General features: G+C 39.9%; 1 protein-coding gene across 1 annotated transcript in view; it reads right to left on the bottom strand.

The window, feature by feature from the left end:
- LOC306663471 (poly [ADP-ribose] polymerase 2-like) overlaps nt 1-21,257 on the bottom strand; it is a gene marked incomplete at its 5' end in the record, with an annotated part of 31,240 nt that extends 9,983 nt beyond the window's left edge. The window contains one exon of the mRNA XM_079143799.1: nt 21,195-21,257. Coding sequence (XP_078999925.1) covers nt 21,195-21,257 — 63 coding nt within the window. The remainder of the gene's footprint in view (nt 1-21,194) is intronic.
- Nucleotides 21,258-21,589: the final 332 nt, after the last annotated feature.

Here is a 21,589-nt window from a genome sequence, read left to right as displayed (position 1 = left end):
ACATTGAACCAATTGGCTGACAGAAATGTAGATTCCACAGTAACCTAGAATAAATGTACTATAGAATTTCTTTTTTTATAGTCAGGGGGATAAAGACCAAGAAGGATATAAACATGAGAATGGATTTATAATTGTTAAATCTGAAAAATATTTCTACCTGTGATATCCCTCTAGGACTTTCTGCTAAAGAAGGTTAGGTTTGAGTTCCTTGTAAAGGAGACATACTAAAGAAACTATACTGGTTATCGTTAAGTAAATATTGATGGGTAAATTTGAACCAAAGAGAAAACAAATTGATAAGCAGCACAGGTGATCAGAATGCACAGGAAGAGGTTTTCCTGAATCTGTCTCCATGTTTCCATAACAAATACTGTGCTATTTCCCTTGTGCCTGAATACACAGTGAGGAAACAGCTGGCAGAATCTCTACATCAGCTCCTTGAACCACAGATAGGGGTTAATTACTGTTAAAAAGAAAAACAGAAGCCCTTGGAACTTTTGTTTCCTAAAAATATACTAAAACAAAAGCAATATACCATAGCTGACAGATTGCAGATATTATTGCCACTCTCAAAGACATGAAAAATACAGAGATGTCTTTTATCGCTTCCTCTTTAGATTTCTCCATTTGACCTCTGCAGAAAAGGGTTTTGATAAATTAGTGTCCATTATTGTTATTTTTATCAGAGGTTGACTTCCATTTCACCTGGTGTGACAGATATTTTATCTTTATTGGAGCCAATCAACCAAGGCTTTGGTCCCTAGTGCACAAATATTTATGTTTCCTTTATCAAGTGGGAAATGTCAAGGGCAATATTCATATATAGTAAGTACTTTAGTAACACTTTAATGTCTAAGCTTAGGACTAAGAGGTTCAACAACCCCCTGTCATAACCAGGTTCACTATTATCTCAATCATTTGATAGTGTACATGGAATCTTCTTCTCCTGTGTTTTAGTCACCTTTTAGGCTGCTGTAACTAAAAGGATCTGACCAGCACAATTATAGAGGAGGAAAAGTTTATTCAAGGACTTATAGTTTCAAAGGTTTCAATCCATAAACACCAGGCTCCATTCCTCTGGGCTTTTGTAAAATTAAAAGCAATTTTCAAGCATCTAATATATAATGGTACAGATTAAACATTTCCATTCACAAGATTAAGGGCATAGAATAAGAAGGGATAGGACCAAAGCAAGACCAAAATACAGTTGGGCAAACAAGTCCTATAGCTCCATGTTCGGAATCTGGGACATATGGCATCTTGATGTTCTCTTCAAAGAGCCTGTGTAGTTCCGTCCCTCTGGTTTCATTTGTTGCAGCCCAAGTGGGCTTTCCATTGGCTTGTTTCTGCCTGATTCTTACAGCTTTCCTAGAACCCACAATACTTGTATTTCTTAATCTCTGGGGTCTCCACTGCAGCCTAGGCTTCCTCCTCACATCTCCACACTTCAATTTCTCAGGGGTTGCCCACAGGGACCCCAACCCTGCTGCATTTCCAGGCCTTCCTTTGAAATTTTTGTACAAACCTCCATGACCATCTCTCTAACTTCAGCATCCTGCATTCCTGCAGAACTTGCACCACACAGTTGACGCCAAGGTCTGCCACCATCTGGAGCAGTAGTGAAGCTTCAGGGGCCCTTGCAGCAGCCTCTGAGTGTCTGGATGGCTAAGCATGTCAAAAAAACTCCCTAAGTCCCCTTGAGCAAGTGCCCCAATGGTCTCTTCTCAATAGAATTTTCACCCTTACTCCTATAAGTTTTACATGGGTGTGGTCTTACCAGCTCCTAAGATGCTCTCAAACCATCTTTCTTATTGTCTCTGGGCAGACTTTAGCATTTCTTTAGTGGTGGTAAAGTAACAACTGCAACTTCCTTAACCCTAGTTTTACTCAGGTCTTTCAAGTTCACATTTTCCAAATCTTTTTTGTCTGTTTTCTGCTCCAGAATATCACAATAAACTTGGCTAAAAGCCACAAGCCATATCCATACCACAGCCAGAATGCTCTGCTGTCTAGAAATTTCCTCCACCAGATTAAGAAGTCCATCACTTTTTAAACAAAAAAATTTTTTTAGTTGTATACGGACACAATACCTTCATTTTATTTTTACGTGGTGCTGAGGATTGAACCCAGGACCTCATGCATGCTAGGCAAGCACTCTACAACTGAACTACAACCCCAGCCCAGTTCATCATTTTTAAAGTCAGTGTTACAGAAAGTCTCAGGATATGGGCAAAATGCAGACAAATTCACAGCCAGAACATAACACTAATGGCCTCTACTACAAATTCCAATAGAGTCCTCCTTTTCCTCTATTCCCTCTTGAGCCTGTCTTCACTGTCCAGAGTTCTATTAGCATTCTTGTCTTCTGAGGTCCCACCAGAATTGACCATTAAGTTTCACTTCTAACAACCTAAAGTATTTCTAGCTTGCATTGTTAAACATCTCAAAATTCCTCCCACCAATTCCAAAAAATTCAAAAAAGTTTCTGAACCACATGGTCAGGTTAGCCACAGCAATGACCCCACTTTCAGTACCAATTTCTGTTTTAGTCAGCTTTTTTTCCTACTGTGACTAAAAGGATCTGACCAGCACAATGATAGAGAAGGAAAAGTTTATTTGAGGGCTCACAATTTTGAGGCCTCAATCCATAGAAGGCAGGCTTCATTTCTCAGAGCTGAAGGTAAGGCAGTGGAGGGAAGCAGCTCATGTCATAATAAGGAAGCAGAGAGAGTCTACCCACCAGACACAAATATATACCCAAAGCCATGCCCCAATTCCCACCTCCTCCAGTCATACCCTACCACTCAATTAATCCTTATTAGGGGATTAAATCACTGATTGTGTTAAGACTTTTACAACCCAATCATTTCTCCTCTGAACTTTCTTGCATTGTCTCACATTGAGCTTTAGGGGGGCACCTCATATTCAAACCATAAAATCCTGAGTTGGTGATTTCATGATGATAACCAAGAGGCAGCAAATGCCTATGTAACTCCTTAAGAAAATACATTAGCCAGAAGATAAAGTAAAATTCTAGGAAGATGTAGAGATTCGTCACCTCAAAAAGAAGTTCAATAACTGCTGAACCTCTTTCATTTATGGAGGTAACTTTTATCATATCTATCTCTGTGTCACTTTAAACTATATATTGAGAAAATTCTTAAGTTATTTCTTGTGAGTGGGGATCAGAGCCAATGGTACAGGTTATTGCGCCAATTGTGCCTTTAATTTTACAGATGTAATTATGCCTAAACAGTTTCTGGCAGTTACAGATATAGCATGATAATTCTGGTAAGGTCAATAGAAAAAGAATACTGCAATTCTTAGGATTGGAAGAAAATTACCTTGTTGCTGCATCCTGCTTGGACTTGACACCTGATTATGGGGAGCCAAGTGAACAATATACCTTGAGTATATTTCATGAACTAGGGGTTACCTGATCCACTGAATCATAAGATTGTTTTGTGCTACTGACCTTGATAATTGGTTGGAAATTGTATGTCTGAAATTGAGCTGCAGCAGGTCCTAAGACTCAATCAAGTTGAATAGTCAAGTGGTTCAAACTCTCACAACACTCCCTTGTACTCCCTTGCCACCTATCCCTCAACCCACACCTTTAGCCCTATGGGGAGTTCTTTATGTATAACCATTGGAACTAAACCAGAGAAGTGTAGTCTTGCTTTATGAATCATTATAGATAAGATACAAATACTGAAGATGACCTAAGATATTATAGCTCTAATTTGGGTATTTCTAATTGGAAAATATGTATTTTTCCCTGAACTTCTGAATATGTAAGTGTCCAATTATCTATATCTTATTCTTTTTTCTTTTCAGTATATCATTGACTTAGATTTTCTCAACTAAATTCTGAGTCATACACTTCTCATCTCACCCAGGTTTAAATCAAAATTATTTTAAGGCTCTATGTTACCTTATAAGTTCTGGCCTTTAGTTATTTATTGGACTGATCTTATTTTTCATTTTTATTATTTCACCCCAAGCACACTGGTCTTGAATATAACAGACATTTCCTTATTTTAGGGCCTTTGCACAGAATATTATAATTTTTAGAAATGCTCTTCACTCACGTGACCTTATATCAACTTCAATCCTTTTTCTCTTTATAAGAAAGCATTTGCTCACATATCACCAGTTCAAGGAGCACCACATTGCTATCATAATTAAAATGCAGTCTGTAAAAAATTAAAAGCTAAATAATAATAATAATAATAATAATAATAATAATAATAAAAATAATCACAATTTGCAATCCTCACCTTGCTCAGCACTATTTATTCCCTTACCTTGTTTTTGTTCTTTTGAATAGTACTTGTCTTACAACATTCTCTGTAATTGAACATTATATTCACCCTTCAATTTCTGTTTATAGAAATCTTATCATAAGGTTCTAGAGCCCAAGATATTTTTCCTATTTCCCTTTGGTGATATATTCAAGTTTTCTGAAAATATCCACATGCAAAATACTCAGGAGGTGGTTGAGTCGGCATTTGTTAGAGAGATTGGCAGATATAGAGGCAGATAGATTTACAGATATGCACAGATGTTGCATGTTTTTTTGTGTGAGTATATGTGTTTGATAGTAGTTATAGAAGGGGACTTCACTGGGGAAACTTCAGTGGATTAATTGAGGTGCTGGATACTGAGTTAACTTTACAGACTCTAAATATGCAGTTATAGGTATCACACAAATAAGGAATGTTCTCCAGAGTTCAAGAAATTGAACCGTTTGAGCATATGTTTAGAATTGTAGACACAGGTAATTGGAGACTAGAAAAAAATTTCAAAGTGGGAAACCTATGAAAAAGAAATTTCAGGAAAAAAAGAAGGTATGGAGATTTCTATGAGAATGATGATCAAAAGATGACAGCAAGTATGGAAAAATGATGGCCAGTGTAGCAATGTGTTTTTTAAGAAGTGATCTGGAAATTGAGTTTCAGAACTAACCAATTCCATACAATGATAGTGCACAACCTACATTCAGAAACCTGGATTTGGATGGAATGACTTCAAATGAATGTGTGAACAATATGAGTTTGGAATAAAGATTAGAGTAAGAGAACTTGTTGTAAATAGTATTAGAATGAGTTGATTACTCTTTCCACATGGTATGGAGCACACATACCATGATCTTGGGGGGACAGATTTATCTTTAAAGCAACAAGGAGGAAAATCAGACTCTGGTGGCATGGACCATGTAAAGAACATTATTTGTGTGTCTGCAGCAAGAGTTGTAACAAAATTGGGAGTATAGCCATCATGCATGACCTTCCATTTTCTGGGGAATCAGAATAATTGGGATGCTATGCTGTGTTTGTGATTTGTCCCCCAAATATTTTTGTGTTGGAAGCTTGGTCCCCAGTGAGCACATGCTGACAGGTAGTAGGATCTTCAAGATATGGAGGCTGGTAGGAGGTAAATAGATCGATCATTAGGGGCATCACTCTCAGAAAGAATCCTAAAGCAGGTCCTGTGAAATTAGTTTTTAAGATAGCAAGTTGTTGTAAAAGAGGAAGAGTGCTCCCTTCTCATCCTCTGGCTTCCCGCCACACCCCAAGATCTACTGGGCAAGCTCACTGTGGTGTGATTCTGCCTAAGATCCTCACCAGAGCCCCACAGAAACTTGTGTTATCTCTCGAATTTCCTAAATTATGAAATAAATAAAACTATTTTTTAAATAAAATGCCCATTCTAAAGTATGTTATCATATCAATATAAAATAAATTACTACAGAGAATATAAGAAAAAGAAGAAATTCAGAGCAGAGTTTACTTTCAAGTTTTTCAGATTGTAGGTAATATTTTCTGGAATTTTTGTTGTATTCCCCTCATCCCCTTAAGTAATCTATTCAGACTGAAATGAGTAATATATTATCAGAAAAACACAGCAGAAAAAATACCATGCTCCAGAGCAAAACATCTGGCAATTCCCTTTAGGATGAGCCTTTGCAAACATCCTCCAGAGGATCTTTGTCAAGCACTGGATGGAATTCTGGACGCCCCCGCAAAAATAGAATTCTAGAAGGTAGACTTTAATTAAATAATAAAGAGAAAAACAAAAACATAACAGTAATAGTATATGAGATAATTATATAATAATTAATTTCCAAAGTCTTCACTCTTTATTTATTCATCCATTTCCCTCAGTGTAATTTATAGCACATTTTCAGAACTATTGCATTTTGCTACTTTATTGTTAACAGGCTGCAATATTTGGCTCCATGGAAATGTTATAGGCCAGGCTATATGGACAATGACTAAACAGACTCCATTTTACCTTGAGATTCCATGTTATGTAGGAAATACTTCTCCCTTGGGAATGTGCCACCTCTGTACCTGTCAATAGTTGCTTAGCATGACTTGTTTGGCAATACAAAATGATGAAATGGCAATTCTTGTATAATGAAAAATTGTTTTCTTTTTGATTCCTAGTTTCCTAAACAAGTACCATGTTAACAGTGATGTCAACAGTGATTGTTTCAGTGTTAGTAACCATTCTTTAGCTTGTACCTAAGTAAGATCATTTTGGTCCACTTCTCTCTTCTGCTAATGATTGTAGATCTCATGTTAGTTTGTAATTTTGAATCATAGCAACAGACACTTATGATTGATGCAGTGATTTATGGTATAAAAGCCCCTTCAACCTTATGATCGGGGCTTCTTGGAGTCTTAAGCCCCCCTGCTCTTCTCAACCAGTGACAAGGGAAGGGGACAGTCCCCTACAAGTTCAGACCAGGATAGGTAGGGCCGACTGACCGCCAGCTCCCAGCCCTCCGGGCAGAGGACAATCAGACATGTCAGGGAGACCAGTCATAGCAGGAACTCGTGTATTGAGGAAATCACACAGCTTTTATGTAGGGTGGGGGCTAGGCGGGAACCAATCAGCTTAAAGGTCAGCAAGGCAGGGGGGTTCACACAGGCGAGAGTCCCATAGGACCATTTGGCAAGCACGAGCTGATCACGTTCCTGGAACTGTTGTTGACTAATCCCTGACGGTGGTCCGGTTTATCGTCATGAACCTTTGAAATTGCCTTTGAGCCTTGATTTTGCTCACTCACCAGGGAGTAAGGAGTCAGCCTGAGTTAGTTAACGTGTCACTAGTCCCAACAGGGGCTTTTCTCCTGATAGCTATATTTTGGGGCATTGTGTGAGACAGTCAGCTGGCTGGCTTACAGACTCTCACCTTTAGACTTCTCAGTGGTGATAGGTCTGTTCTTAAGTTGTGCCCCACAACACATTACAATTTGTTTTATCATTTAATTTGTTAATTCTTGATAACATTTTTCTATTTATGATTTACAGTTTAATATCATTACCATTTATTACTGTAATATATCTCTTCACCCCTATATTTTTAAAAATATTTTTTAGTTCTTGAAGAGCCCAATAACTTTATTTAAATTATTTATTATTAGGTGGGCCGAGGATGGAACCCAGTGCCTCACACATGATAGGCAAGCACTCGATCACTGAGTTACAAGCCCAGCACTCATCCCTCTTGTTTTAAACAAATTTTCCTAGTTATGACAATATAATAATCCCTTTTGTAGTGTTTTAGATAGAAGCTTTATTTTATTCCTTTTATTAGAAGTCAGGGCAATTTGCTTCAATTTAACTTGTTAATTACGATTTGAAATTTTTTCTAGAATAAAAGAAGGGATCATCTACATTTAATACATTGTATTTCATCTTAAAATTATTATCTCATGAAATCATTGCCTTCATGTTTAGTAACCTTTATTTTGAAATGTAACTCTGAACAGAAAACTATGCCTTTTTACATTAATATATATTATATTAATCTCCTGATATAGGCATTATTTTATTGGTTTGAAACTATATCATGAAAAATCTTAATTTCAATGAATATAACAATAGGAAGATGAACATGCTCTTTGTTATGGTCTATCTTTTGAGTTAATAGCAGTTACAATCATTTTATTATCTTGTTCATAAATAAAAGCTAATAATTTGTATTCCTGTAGCAGAAATAATATGCATAAATTTCTTTGTGGCAGATAAATTGTATATTCTAAAAACCCCAGGCAAAATAGTGTTCGAGGTTGTGTTTGTGTACTTGAATGACTTCTCTGACTCACAAATACATATTGCTTATAATTAATTTTTCAAATTATATGGTTGAAATGATGTTCTATGCTACAAGTTGCAAAGTTTTTAAGGTAAAAATGAAGTAGCAAATGTATAAAACATAGAAATCACACTTAAAGATTTTAAAAATGTATCAATTCCTACTAACAAAATACTAGAAAGTATTGTCCTTTAAAATTTGTTCAGGAAAATTCTAAAATTATTCTGGATGTCACAAAATAGTATTTGATTCTAGTTATTTTAAAATAATTTTTTAAATATACTTGTGCTTTTCTATCTTTTTATTCTCTACAAGAGTTAGAAGGGTCAGAAATGTTTTAATATAGGCAATGTCTGAAATGTACACATTTCATTCACATTTGCTCGCTGCAAAATCAAAACTAAAGAAGGTGTGCTATTGATATACAGTCCTGAGAGTTATTTCTTAAGACATCACAATGGCACTGATCCTAAAAATGTTACTATGAAATAAAACAGAGGAAGCAAGTGGCAGGAAGTATATGAAGATGAAATAAAAGCTTAGTATTTTTACATGAAATATGATATAAAATGAAAAGTTCTGTACTAATATAAATTAAGCCAAGTACCAAGGGGAGACAGCTAAATACTCCTCTTCCTGAAAAATATCGTGACTGAAGTGCATACAAGAGTAAATGACTTTTCCAATTCCTTGTAAAAGTCAGAAATACAACCTCAAAAGAATTCTTAGATTTAAGTTCTCAATAAATTAAGAACAAGGAAATGCTGTTATATTTCTTGATAAAAATGGTGGAAAGAACATAGTTCATAGTGGAAGTTATGAGCTCTGATTTAATAGGTTTTTCAACCTGAACAGTCTTAAAAGAAGGGCCTACTACTGCCCTCAGTTTTTCCAATAGAACTTTAGATGTGACTCATGGCACTGCAAAGATTCCATTCTGGTGGAGATGAGTGAGTGAGAGAAGGCGACATGACAGATTGCAGATCCCCATTCCTTCCTTATGGAAAATTCGTTTGAAATTTGCACACTTTCTCTTTGCCCAGTTTGTTTCTTATATCTACTCATTGGTTATCCACTGATAGTGTATAGAAGGAAAAGAGTAAATAAAGGTCTGGATTACAGTTTACTTTCGTACTTTCACTCTTCTATTTAATGCTCTTCACTCAACAGATACACAAGCATGATTTCCCTCATGGTGCTAATCATGGTTGGCATCCCAATCAATACATGCATGCAAGAGACACAGACAAGACTTTTAAGAATGAGAGTTAACATTTGGTGTAGAGTTAATATTGAACTGCAGGATCCTGTGTAGTTTGCTGTTTATCTGTGAAGTTCTCTTCAACACTAACACAAATGTCCCTATAAAATAATCGTCATGAAAGTTTTACTAGTTCTGTGACTAGCACTAGAAATTTGTATTATTTAATTACACATTTTTCAAAAGGGGCAGGTAAAATTAACTCATCATATTCTTTATGTTTTGTATTGATTTACTTTTATATTTACTAATTTGATTATTAGGAAAGCATTCTGTCCAATAATATTTAAATTTCATAAAGGCATCATATTTTATGTTAATGCCCATGTTAAAATATTATTCAATTTGATATGAATCAATTTTATTATTTATGATTAAAATGTTAAAAATTAGATGCATATATTAATAATTCAATAGTTAATATTAATAAATAGACTTACCATTCAAATAGATCTATTTACCACACATTGTAATTAATACTTTTCATTCACCATTTAAAAGTAACCAAATTTTCTATAAGTTTTTTAAAGGCTCAGTTTGCAAAACAGGGCATATATTTTCCAATTTAATTAGCATTTTTTTCTTCTAGTATTTTAGGCACACAATATCTACAAACTTATTAAATATAATGATCAAAAGCCTTCAGCTTAATTGCTGATGAAAATTAGGTTATTAATTTTATTTTACTTCATTTATGTGGTATGTGCAATTTTGTTTTGTGTTCCCAATCACTGTGCATGATCTTATTTCCTTCAGTTGAAATCAAGCAAATTACTTAAAGTAACTTATACAAAGTTTATAAGAGACATGCCTCACTAGAAATAACAGTCATATTTTTTGACTTTGAAAATGGGAAATCGGTAGAAATGTACAAAGAAGATGCAACCTCTAGATCACTACATTTTAAATTTTTAAATTTAAATCACCAAATTAAAAAAATCTTTCATAAAATTATTACAATTATAACTGAATACTTTGTACAATTTTTTATATCTAACACTGTTCCTGAACTCAAAGTAGGATTCCTGTGGTTTGGAGAACTGTTCTGTCACTGCTGTGTTAACAGTATCTGGTTCAAAGGCACTCTTTGATTTGTTAAGTTATATGTGAAGTAAAGATTCAAGAATTAATACTGAAAAAAAAAATAGAATTAAATTTCATAAAGATCAGCAGAGTACCAGTAGGGGAACCAGAAGAGGGAGAAGCAGGCAGCAGGGAAGTGGGGGTACTGAATTACAGCAAATTATATTCCACTCTTCTGTGACTATATCAAAATGTATCCTAATGTTATTTACAACTTAATTTTTTTTAAATAAGAAAATAACAAAATGTATATGCAATTTTTTTTTTTTAATTTTTAGGTACTAGAGATGGAACTCAGTGGTGCTAATCCCTTTTATTTTTTATTTAGAGAGACAAGATCTCAACTAAATTGCTGAGACTATCCTCAACCTGGCAACCCTTCTGCCTTGGTCTCCTAAATTGCTTGGATTACAGGCATATCCCAGAGCACCTGGCTCTGTAATTAAGTGAATCTATGGACCTTTGTGCATAGGACAGACTCGGGTCTTAACTGGCTCAGCATGAATATAAGCAGCATCCTCCTTTTGCTCTCAAGTTGTCCCATATTGGATGGTAAATTAGATCATTTATCTCCTGTGTGCTGGCTTATGTTCTCAGTGTTTTTATATTTAACAACTTCTGTGGTTCTTGCCAGAGCTATAGGTAGTGGGATCAACTGACATCTCCAACTGATATTTGTGGAAGTTGAGTTAAAAGTTATCTCATTCCTGATCATACCTTTTGAACATGAAGGACCTATGATCTGAAGCTATTCTGTGTTGCACCAGAGGCCTTGTAATCAAATCCCTAGTTAATGATGACTAAAGACTGATGGATGATCTGTAATGCCAATGAGATCAAATGCAAATCCTGAATTCTAGAAGAAGTGAAATTACTGTGTGGAAGAGGGACCTTCAGTTATACATACTGAACTTTGGATTTTCTCAAATGTTCAGTCTGAAGATTGAGCATTTGTCACATGGGAGAAGCTACTGATATTTTTATTTTCTTAGCTTAGCAAACACAAGTTATCTTTAGTATTTGCTTTCATGCTAAGTGAAATAAGCCAATCCCAAAAAACCAAAGGTGAATGTTTTCCCTAATAAGTTGATTATGATATATAATGGTGGTGGAGGGGGTGGTTGTTTTGTTGAATGGAGGCACTTCTGATTATGTAGAGGGAAATGAGAGGGAGGGGGGATGAAAAATGGTGTAATGAGACAGACATTGTTACCCTACGTACATATAAGGTTATATGAATATTATGACTCTACATTGTGTACAACCATAGACATGAAACCATGTACCCCATTTGTGGACAATGAATCAAAATGCAGTCAGTAAAAAATAACTAAATAATTAAAAAAAAATGTTCTGGGTTTGAAAGTACCTTTATACTGCCCTTGAAGTTATTGTGTTTGTTCCAAATAATACATGACCAGGACACTCTTTCCAGGGTCACCTTTTTCTTCTATATTCATTCCTTTAATTTTCTATTACAACCTAAGAGATCAGCCCAGTTTACTGGCTTTAAACAACACAGATTTATTATTTTTCAAAAAATTTCTGTGGGGCTGCAGATATAGCTCAGTTGGTACAGTGCCTGCCTCGCAAGCACAAGGCCCTGGGCTCAATCCCCAGCACCGCAAAAAAAAAAAAAAAAAAAAAAAGAAAAGAAAATTTCTGTGGAGCTGGAGACTGGGTACAACATAATTGGATTCAGAAACCTTCAATCAAGGTTTTATTCTTTTGTGGAGACTGGTCTAGGAAACAATTCCCTTCAAGTTTTTTAAAAATGTCTGAATTCACTTTCTCGTGACAATGACTGAGAATTTCTACTTCTTATGGGCCATTATCGAGGTCACCCTCAAATCCTAGAGGCGACATTACTAGCAGTAGCTTGCATTTCCTTTCCACATGGGCTCCACCAAAACAGTCTACAAGGAAAGTCTATTACGGAAAACTGCCGCTTCTTAGCCTGGGTCGCTTCAAGTGGCTTGCGCTGCTTCTTGCTCTTTTGGCCCAACCAGCAGGACAAAAGACATGTACTCTTCAGAAGTTCATGAAGCAGCTTCCCCTTTATTCAGATAACATACCCTCAATATATAAACAGTCTCATGAATAAGCAATTGTAACCAGATATGTCCATCCAATCCTGTTAAAGGTCAAGTGATCACTCGCTAAAGCATACATGTAAAGTATATCTGTCCACGAGCTAGGTGGCTGAACTGATTATCATACAGCCAATGGTAAACGCTTCCTGCCTTTCTCCAGGCATAATAAGGACGCCGTTTGCTCTCTGCCAGTTGCCATCTTTAGATGCAAGTGGCGTAACCCTGAGCCCTGGGTTTCGCCCGCCACAGTCTATAAAATAAATCAATCAAATGCATAAAGTCACAGGGTGGTAGCATAATCTCAAGAATGGCATTTTCCTATGTTTTCCATGTTTTGTCCCTGTTATTAAAATCTAAATTCTTTGAATGCTTTTAGCTAATTAGCAGAAATTTAAATGTAGGAAAAACATGAGAAAAGCATGTAAATTCTAAAACATGAATTTTCATTATATCCATATTTCTGTAAATAAATGATACAAAACAATGCTATAGTAAATTATACCCAAAATATATCATTACCTCTAATATCCTAACCAAGGTATAGGTAGAATTTTGCATGTTATGGAGGCAAAACCTAGGAGCTCAGGGTATATAATTAATAGGAAAACTGGAATTTAATCCAAGGTAATTCCAAATACACTGGTTATTGTTTTTTTTCATTGCAACATAAATAAAATACTGGACATGATTCCAAATGAAAATGATCAATACTGGATATAGCTTGATGTATGCAAGGTAAGTATGTTATGTATTCCAAATTTTTAAAAGAAATATTTCATAATTTTAACTCCCGCTTTTCTTAAATATGTTTTGTTTTAATTTTATTTTTTGAGAATGATGAAAACCAAAGCAATGAAAAGTAATTACCCGAGGAAAGAACTTCAGATTCTTCTATAACACGACAGAGAATTTTTGTAATTTAACCTTATTTTTAATTCTAATAATATAACGTTATAGCCAGGCAAGATGGCAGATGCCTGTAATTCCAATGACTTGGGAAACTCAAGCAGGAGGATTACAAATTTGAGGCCAGACTCAGCAGTTTAGCAAGGCTCTTAGTAACTTAGCAAGATCCTGTATCTAAATAAAAAATAAAAGAAATGGAGATGTAGTTCAGTAGCAAAGCATCCGTAGGTTAAATCCCTGATAATAATAATAATAATAATAATAATAATGTTATAAACAATATGTACGGGATCTTTTATAATGACTTACTTTTGTTAGTATGGTAATTCTGTTTTAAATACTTTGTGTATTTAAACTTCTAGGTTACACCCAAATGACAGAAAAAACAACCATTTTTCTGTGTGTTTTATGAAATCTTTGTATGGCTCAAACTATAAATCTCATTAGTTAAGTGTTTGATAGATTTTTTTTTCAATGATGGGGATGGAAACTAGGAACTCACATATGCTAGACAAGCACTCTACCACTGAACTGTATTACTGAAGCCAGAATTAAGGATAGTTAGTTAGTGTAGAAATAGGGAATCGGTCAATTCGAGGAAATGAAGTCATGAAGCCATCTGCCTCTGGAAGTTGGAGACTGCCCCTGGAAGAATGGAATGTTAAGGATCTCCGGAGCCCATTGATTACCAAATTTACCTGCCTTTATCAAGAACTGCAAGCAAGGAGCTGCTAATTAATGCACCCTGGGCCCTTCCCTGCCTGAATCACCATGACCCTCCCCCTGCCCATGGCTTTTCATTTAATGCAAAACCAGGTCTAGTCACGTAGGCAGGAAGGAGAGATAAGGGGGGAGAGAACTGGAGAACAAAAGAGAATTTAACCTATAAAAGATGTAGGGTGCGCTCACTTCTTGGGACTTTAGAACATCAGCCATGGCCCCCTTCTTCCTGCCGGGAGAAGTCTGTATTATTACCTTTAAATAAAACCTGCTTAATATGCTTGCCTTGGCGTGCTTCTCTAGTGTTCAATCTTCAACATTAGAAGGTGCAGAACTCATCACCGGTAAATGGCGGTATCAGATTTGGAGGTCCCACAGAGACTTACGCCAAGGTAAGTAAGCTTCTCTCTCCACACACCCCACATCTGTTTGAGGTGCATCTTTCTGTCTCTTTATTTTTGGAGGGCAAAGTGGGCACCCGTCAGCTACTTAAATGCAGTTAGTGCAGCCGCCATTCTTAAGACTCGGGTGAGAGGTTTTCTGGCCCAGGCAAGTTTCCAATCACCTGCTCTGTAGGCATGTTGGACTGTACTGAAGCCGCTTCCTCCTTTTCTGTCCAGGCCTGGAGCGCAATTGCTGCCAGGACACAGTGTCCCTAGTCCTGATCTGCCCAGGATGCGTGGAGGTGGAGGAAGGGTTGGAACAACTGCGGGGTTCTTAGCCCGGGCTATTCTCAGGTGGACCCCAAAGGTTCCTTCTCCAGACTCCCCCTCCCGACAGCCCTGAGGGGTATCCAGAGTGATTGGTAGACGAATGGCACTGAGGGAAAGCGCCAATTACATTTGCCCCTGTATGGGCCGCACAGTGCACAACACTTCAACACATCCACTCCCTCCTGGATGCTCCCCTTCCCTTGCTGGTCAGACATTAGGAATTCAAGCTGTAGGATTACGGCCTGGGATGATTAGTATGAAAATGCCCAGGTTCCCTTTGTTCGCATAGTTACCCTTCACTAGTCTAGACATCTAGAGCCTCCCCATTACTGTTCCTGTGCTTAAATGTGCTCACTGTGTTCTCTTTAAGTTGCAAGAGGGAGGCATTTAAAAACCCCTCCTGTGTGACCCTCCAAGCAAAGGGCGTTATATGCCTAACAACCAACAGATGTCCCCTCACCCTCCGGAGATTCCTTTAGTCTACAGAGCAAGAAGATAGGCTAAAGGCACACTTTTTACTTGTGTCATCATTTTTCATAATTAGGAGTTTATAGTGGCAGGAGGAAAGCAGTAATTCCATTAAGTCTGAATCCTCCCAGGGTCTCTAGCACAGGGCAAACTAGGACCTTAGCACTTTGCCAAAGAAAACCAGAAATAACTTTGGCAAAGACAGGAAGTGAGAGATGGGTTTTTCTGGACTGTAAGGAAGCTCAAAGTTAGGGAGACGTCCTTAATAACTCAGAAGGGAGCTTCTCTCTCAACAGTATTGCCAGGTTCACCACTAGCCTGCATACTGCTAAATTACAAATGACACTGTTTGACAGCAATAATCTCTACCATGAGAGGAGAAAGCCTTGAGGAATCGCCCACTAAGAGAGGAAAATCGAGGGGACCCTCCCAGCTTAAGACAGACAAAAATAAATTTAAGGAGGCTTTTGGAAGATCCTAATAAATATTGAGATGTTTCAAAACTTACACCAGGTATTTGACTTCACCTGGAAAATGATGCTATTAACCATCTAGAGAAAAAGCAGTTCACAGAAACCATCCTAACTGGGATTCAAATAATGAGTAGGATGCCTAAAAAAAACAATTATGCAGCCTTCAGGAAAGTCCTGCTATTTTCATGGAGAGACTTAGGAAAGCAATAAGAAAACACACCACTCTGAATCCTGAATCCATAAAGGGCCACCTACTTTTAAGGTATAAATTCATCATTCAGTCAGCCCCAAACATTTAGAGGGAATTACAAAAATTGGCACATGGCCCTGATCAATCCTCAGATGATCTTCTCCTGCTTGCATCTTCCATTTTTTAGTAGACATCAAAAAGAAAGAAAAGAGAACATATAGGCAAGAAAAAGGACTTATTAAAGATCACTGTAACTGATAGACACTTAATGCCTTGCAATAGTCCGTGCAATTTGCCCATTTCAGGAGTTAAAAAGAAAACTGCCTAGTCCAAAACCTTAGAATAATGAAGCAGTAATTTCCCCCACCCTGTAGTTCTTAATCCATACACTTTTATCTTGGTTTACTAAGTTAGATTTAAAAGATGACTTTTCCTGTCTATGCTAGACTCTGAATGGCAATTTCTGTTTGCCTTTGAGGAACCAGATACTGTATCTCAAATAACCTAGACAGTGTTGCCTCAGGAATTAGATGGTCCTCACCTGTTCCAGACAAACCTTAGCTAAGGACTTAACAAAATTCAGAGATAAAACATCTGTGATTGTTCTCCAGTAAGTAAATGACATCCTTTATTTGCCTCCACCCAGGAGGAATATAAAAAAGCAATTATGGAGTTCCTAAACTCCTTAGCTAATAGGAATTGCAGGATAAAGCTTAATTATATAATCAACAGGTTCAATACTAAAGGAAATAGCCACTATAGGACAATATTCTGCCCCAGGAATATCAAGAAGGGGGCTTACTTCAAGTTCCGGTTCTCAGCTTACCTATGAAGCAAGATTTAACCTGTTTGTCACAAAGGGGAAAATAAATCCTGGATAAGCAGCCATAGGCAGCTCAATAACCAATGGCATATCTCAGTGAGGAACTTAGCAAAGTAGCTTCTGAAAGAATGGACATTTTCTTAAGCTGTCTGTTTTATCTCAACTCCCTAAGGTCTCCCTCCCAGTGATGGGAACAAAGCCCTTAAAGCTGTTCCAGGAAACAGCCCCAAATAGAGAGTAAAAGGGTAAATTGAGCAAGATAGTGCTCAGACAGTTAAGATATATAGGATATAAGATTATCAGAAACTGTTGACCAGAATCTACGCCCTGTTGTAAAACATTGTGAAACATGTTGTATGTTATCAGCAAACCCAGACCCCCTTTGGAATTTCCCGGCGGCTTTGTTCCCCTTTGCCCTTCCGTGTGTGACCCCTCCCGATGTGTAGTTTCTGCCTTTATAAACTTATAAGATTTTCTGCTAGGGACTCGACTCCTCGACTCCTGCGTGAGTCACAAGTTGGATCCCAGCCCGCCGGAATAAAAGCCTCTTGTGGTTTCCATCAAGTGATGCCTCCTGCGGTTGATTGGGGTTGCCGTTGATCCGTGGGAAAGAGTCAGGGTCTCCTTTTTGGGGGTCTTACATTTGGGGGCTTGCCTGGGATCTGACAGCCCCCCCTCATCTGCGGAGTCGACCTTGGAGGTAAGAAGGGGTACCCCAAGGCTGTCTGTCTTTGTCTTGTGTTTTGTTAGTTGCTCTGGTCTTGTGAGCGCGCTTTTGGTTTTGCAGCAGTTCCATGACTCGTGAGAGTGGCCAAACAGTGGTTGGTAGACATGCCTGGAGGGCCGCAGGTTGCGGCCCTGGGGGACGCCCCAAGGGTGGAGGAGAGCCAGGGATTCCTGGTAGTCTCCTACGGTAAGGGCGCTGATTGGGTTCAATTGTTGGATCAGAGATTGTCAAGATCGTGCCCCTCTGATTCTGTTGCTTGTTTGTGGCAGACAAGGGGGAGTAAGTGGGTCCTCGTGTCTGCAGCATTTTTGTTGTTTGTGTTTCTAATGATGGACGAACTGATGATGGGACAGACTGTGACAACCCCTCTTAGTCTGACATTAGACCATTGGGCTGAAGTTAAGGGAAGAGGTCGCAACCTATCAGTTGAGATCAAGAAAGGCCCATGGTGGATCTTCTGCTCCTCAGAATGGCCTGCTTTTAATGTAGGATGGCCAGCAGAAGGGACCTTTAATCTATCTGTCATTCTTGCTGTTAAAGAGTTTGTTTTTCAGAAGGAACCTGGAGCCCATCTGAATCAGGAGCCCTACATTGTGGTCTGGCAGGATCTGGTGCAAAATCCACACCCCTGGATTCGACCTTGGGTTGCGAAACCCAAGCCCCGGCCAGCCACACAAATCCTAGCCACCCAATCTCCCAGTTCTGGGGGGAAATCCAGTCACTCAGATCCCCCCCCCAAGAAGATTTATGCCAAAACCCAAGCTGACCACCTTCTCCTTGACTCACCTCCCCCATGCCCTCCCGCCTCGGTCCCCGTAGGGGGTCAGGAAAAACCAGAAGAACCGCTGGCCCCTGCAGTCGCCCCCCTGCTCCCCCTAATGAGTCTCTGCTGGGGCCCAAGCAGGGCACCACAGGGCCTGCACGGGGTACCAGGAGCTGCCATGGAATAACTTCTGACACTACATTGCCCTTCCCCTGAGGGCTTATGGGCCCCCACCAGTGGCATCAGATGGTGGACCGGCTCCTCTTCAGCACCTCCAGTACTGGCCTTTTTCCTCCACAGACTTGTATAACTGGAAAACTAATCACCCTCTCTTTTCAGAGGAACCCCCAACGCTTAACCAGGCTGACGGAGTCTTTAATGTTCGTTCATCAGCCCACATGGGATGATTGCCAGCAGCTACTGCAGACCCTTTTCACTACTGAGGAGAGGAAGAGGATTTTATTGGAGGCAAGGAAGAATGTAACAGGAGCAGATGGACGACCCACCCAGCTCCCCAACATCATTGAGACTGCCTTCCCCCTCTCCAGGCCTGACTGGGATTTCAACACAGCAGAAGGTAGGGAGCGACTGACAGTCTATCTCCAGACTCTAGTGGCCAGCCTCCGCGGGGCAGTGAGACGCCCCACTAATTTGGCTAAGGTAAGAGAGGTTATCCAGGGGGCCACGGAACCCCCTTCAGTATTTCTCGAGCGCTTAAAGAAAGCTTTCAGGTGCTACACCCTGTTTAACTGTATCTCTGAGGGGCAAAGGACTTCCATGGCCATGGCTTTTATAGGGCAGTCAGCAATAGATATTAAGAAAAAGTTGCAGAGAATAGAAGGGTTGTAAGATTATACCCTACAGGATTTAGTTAAGGAGGCAGAAAAAGTGTATCATAAGAGGGAAACTGAGGAAGAGAAGGAGCAAAGGAAAGAAAAGGAGAGAGAGGAAAGAGAAAACAAAAGGGATCGTAAGCTGGAGAAGAACCTAACATGGATTTTGGCCTCAGTAGTAGGTGAAAAAGGCCAGGAACAAACACAAGGCAGGGCTAACAAAAGGGTCAGGTAACCTGGGAACCCAGCTCCATTAGACAAGGATCAGTGTGCCTACTGCAAGGAGAGAGGTCACTGGGATAGAGAGTGTCCTAAGAAGAAGACCAGGCCCTCCAAGAAAGTATTAGCCCTAGAAGAAAAAGAAGATTAGCGGGGACAGGGTTCAGAACCCCTCCCCCAGCCTAAGGTAACACTAGAGGTGGAGGGGAAGCCAATTGAGTTCTTAGTAGATACTGGGGCTCAACACTCAGTCCTAATTGAACAGTCTGGGCCCATATCCCACAAGATATCGTGGGTCATAGGAGCTACAGGGCACCAGCAGTACTCATGGACTACCCGAAGAACGGTAGACTTAGGAACGAGACGGGTAACCCACTCCTTTCTAGTCATACCTGAGCGCCTCTACTTGGGAGAGATTTCCTAACCAAAATGGGAGCTCAGATTACCTTCACCCCTGATGGCCCAGAGGTGACCAGAAGCAAGAGAATAACTACTGCCCTGACTATGCGTCTGGATGATAAACACAGACTTTTTGAACATAGACATGGAGGAAAAATATGTCACATAAATAACTGGTTGAGCAGGTATCCAGGAGGGGAGTGGGCTGAAATGGCTGGAACAGGACTAGCCGCAGAAAGACCACCCATAGTTATAGAGCTTAAGGCCACATCTACTCCTGTGGCTGTACGTCAATACCCTATGACTAAAGAGGCCCGAGAAGGAATTAGGCCCCATATCAGTGCCTCCTTCAGCAAGGTATCCTAGTGAAGTGACAGTCACCATGGAACACTCCCTTGTTACCTGTTAAAAAGCCTGGCACAGGAGACTATCGCCCGGTACAGGACTTAAAAGAAGTAAACAAGCGAGTACAGGACATCCAGCCAACTGTACCTAAGCCTTACAACTTGCTGAGCTCTCTTCCCCTGGATCATATTTGGTACACTGTCCTGGACTTAAAGGACACTTCCTTCTGCCTGCGACTACACCCTTCCAGCCAAAACATCTTCGCATTCGAGTGGAGGGACCCTAACTCTGGGACAACAGGACAATTGACTTGGACCGGATTACCCCAGGGGGTCAAGAATTCCCCGACCCTCTTCCATGAAGCTCTCCACCAAGATTTAGCCCACTTCCATGCCAGCCATCCCCAGGTAAAACTTCTGCACTATGTAGATGACTTACTAATGGCTGGGGCCACAGAGGAGGAATGCCAACGGGGCACGGGACTACTGCTAGAAGAACTTGCCCGCTTAGGATATCGGGCCTCCGCCAAGAAGGCCCAGATCTGCCAAAAGGAGGTAACGTACTTGGGGTATGCCCTCAAAGGGGGCAGAGGTGGCTAACGGAGGCCAGAAAACAAACTGACTCAGATACCCGTTCCTCGCTCATCCCGCCAGGAGGGAGAATTTTTAGGGACTGCGGAGTTTTCCTGCCTGTCGATCCCCAGTTTGCTACCCTGGCAGCTCCCCTCTATCCTCTGACTAGAGAGGGTGCCTCATTTGAGTGGGGTAACGACCAGTAGCAGGCCTTTGATGACATCAAGAAGGCATTACTGTCTGCCCCAGCCCTGGCATTGCCGGACGTAGCAAAGCCCTTCATCCTATTTGTGGATGAGAGGAAGGGAGTAGCCTGAGGGGTGCTGACCCAGCTTCTAGGGCCATGGAAGAGGCCGGTAGCCTACCTCTCCAAGAAGCTAGACACTGTTGCTAGTGGTTGGCCTGCCTGTCTGAGGTCCGTGGCAGCAGTGGCAGTATTGGTGGATAATGCTGACAAATTAACTGTGGGACAAAAGCTAATGGTCATTGCCCCTCACTCCTTGGAGAGCATCGTCGGACAGCCCCCTGGCCGGTGGCTGTCCAACGCCCACATGACGCATTACCAGAGTCTCCTACTGAATGGAGACAGGATCCAGTTCGGGCTGCCTGCCATCCTCAACCCAGCTACCCTACTACCTGACACGTCCACCCAGGAGAGTGTGCTGCATACCTGTCAAGAGATACTAGCAGAAGAAGCGGGGATCCGAAGGGACCTCCATTACCAGACACTCAGCTGACCTGGTTCACTGATGGAAGCAGCTACATAATAGAAGGTAAAAGGGTAGCCGGGGCGGCGGTAGTGGATGATGAACAAACTATCTGGGCAAGTGTCCTACCTGAGGGGTCGTCAGCTCAGAAGGCCGAGTTACTAGCTCTGACTCAGGCTCTGGGG

This window comes from Sciurus vulgaris (assembly GCF_902686455.1).
Source record: "Sciurus vulgaris genome assembly, chromosome: 6".
Classification (NCBI taxonomy): domain Eukaryota; kingdom Metazoa; phylum Chordata; class Mammalia; order Rodentia; family Sciuridae; genus Sciurus; species Sciurus vulgaris.
Note: the sequence above shows the minus strand (reverse complement) of the source record. Positions and strands in the feature narration are given on the sequence as shown.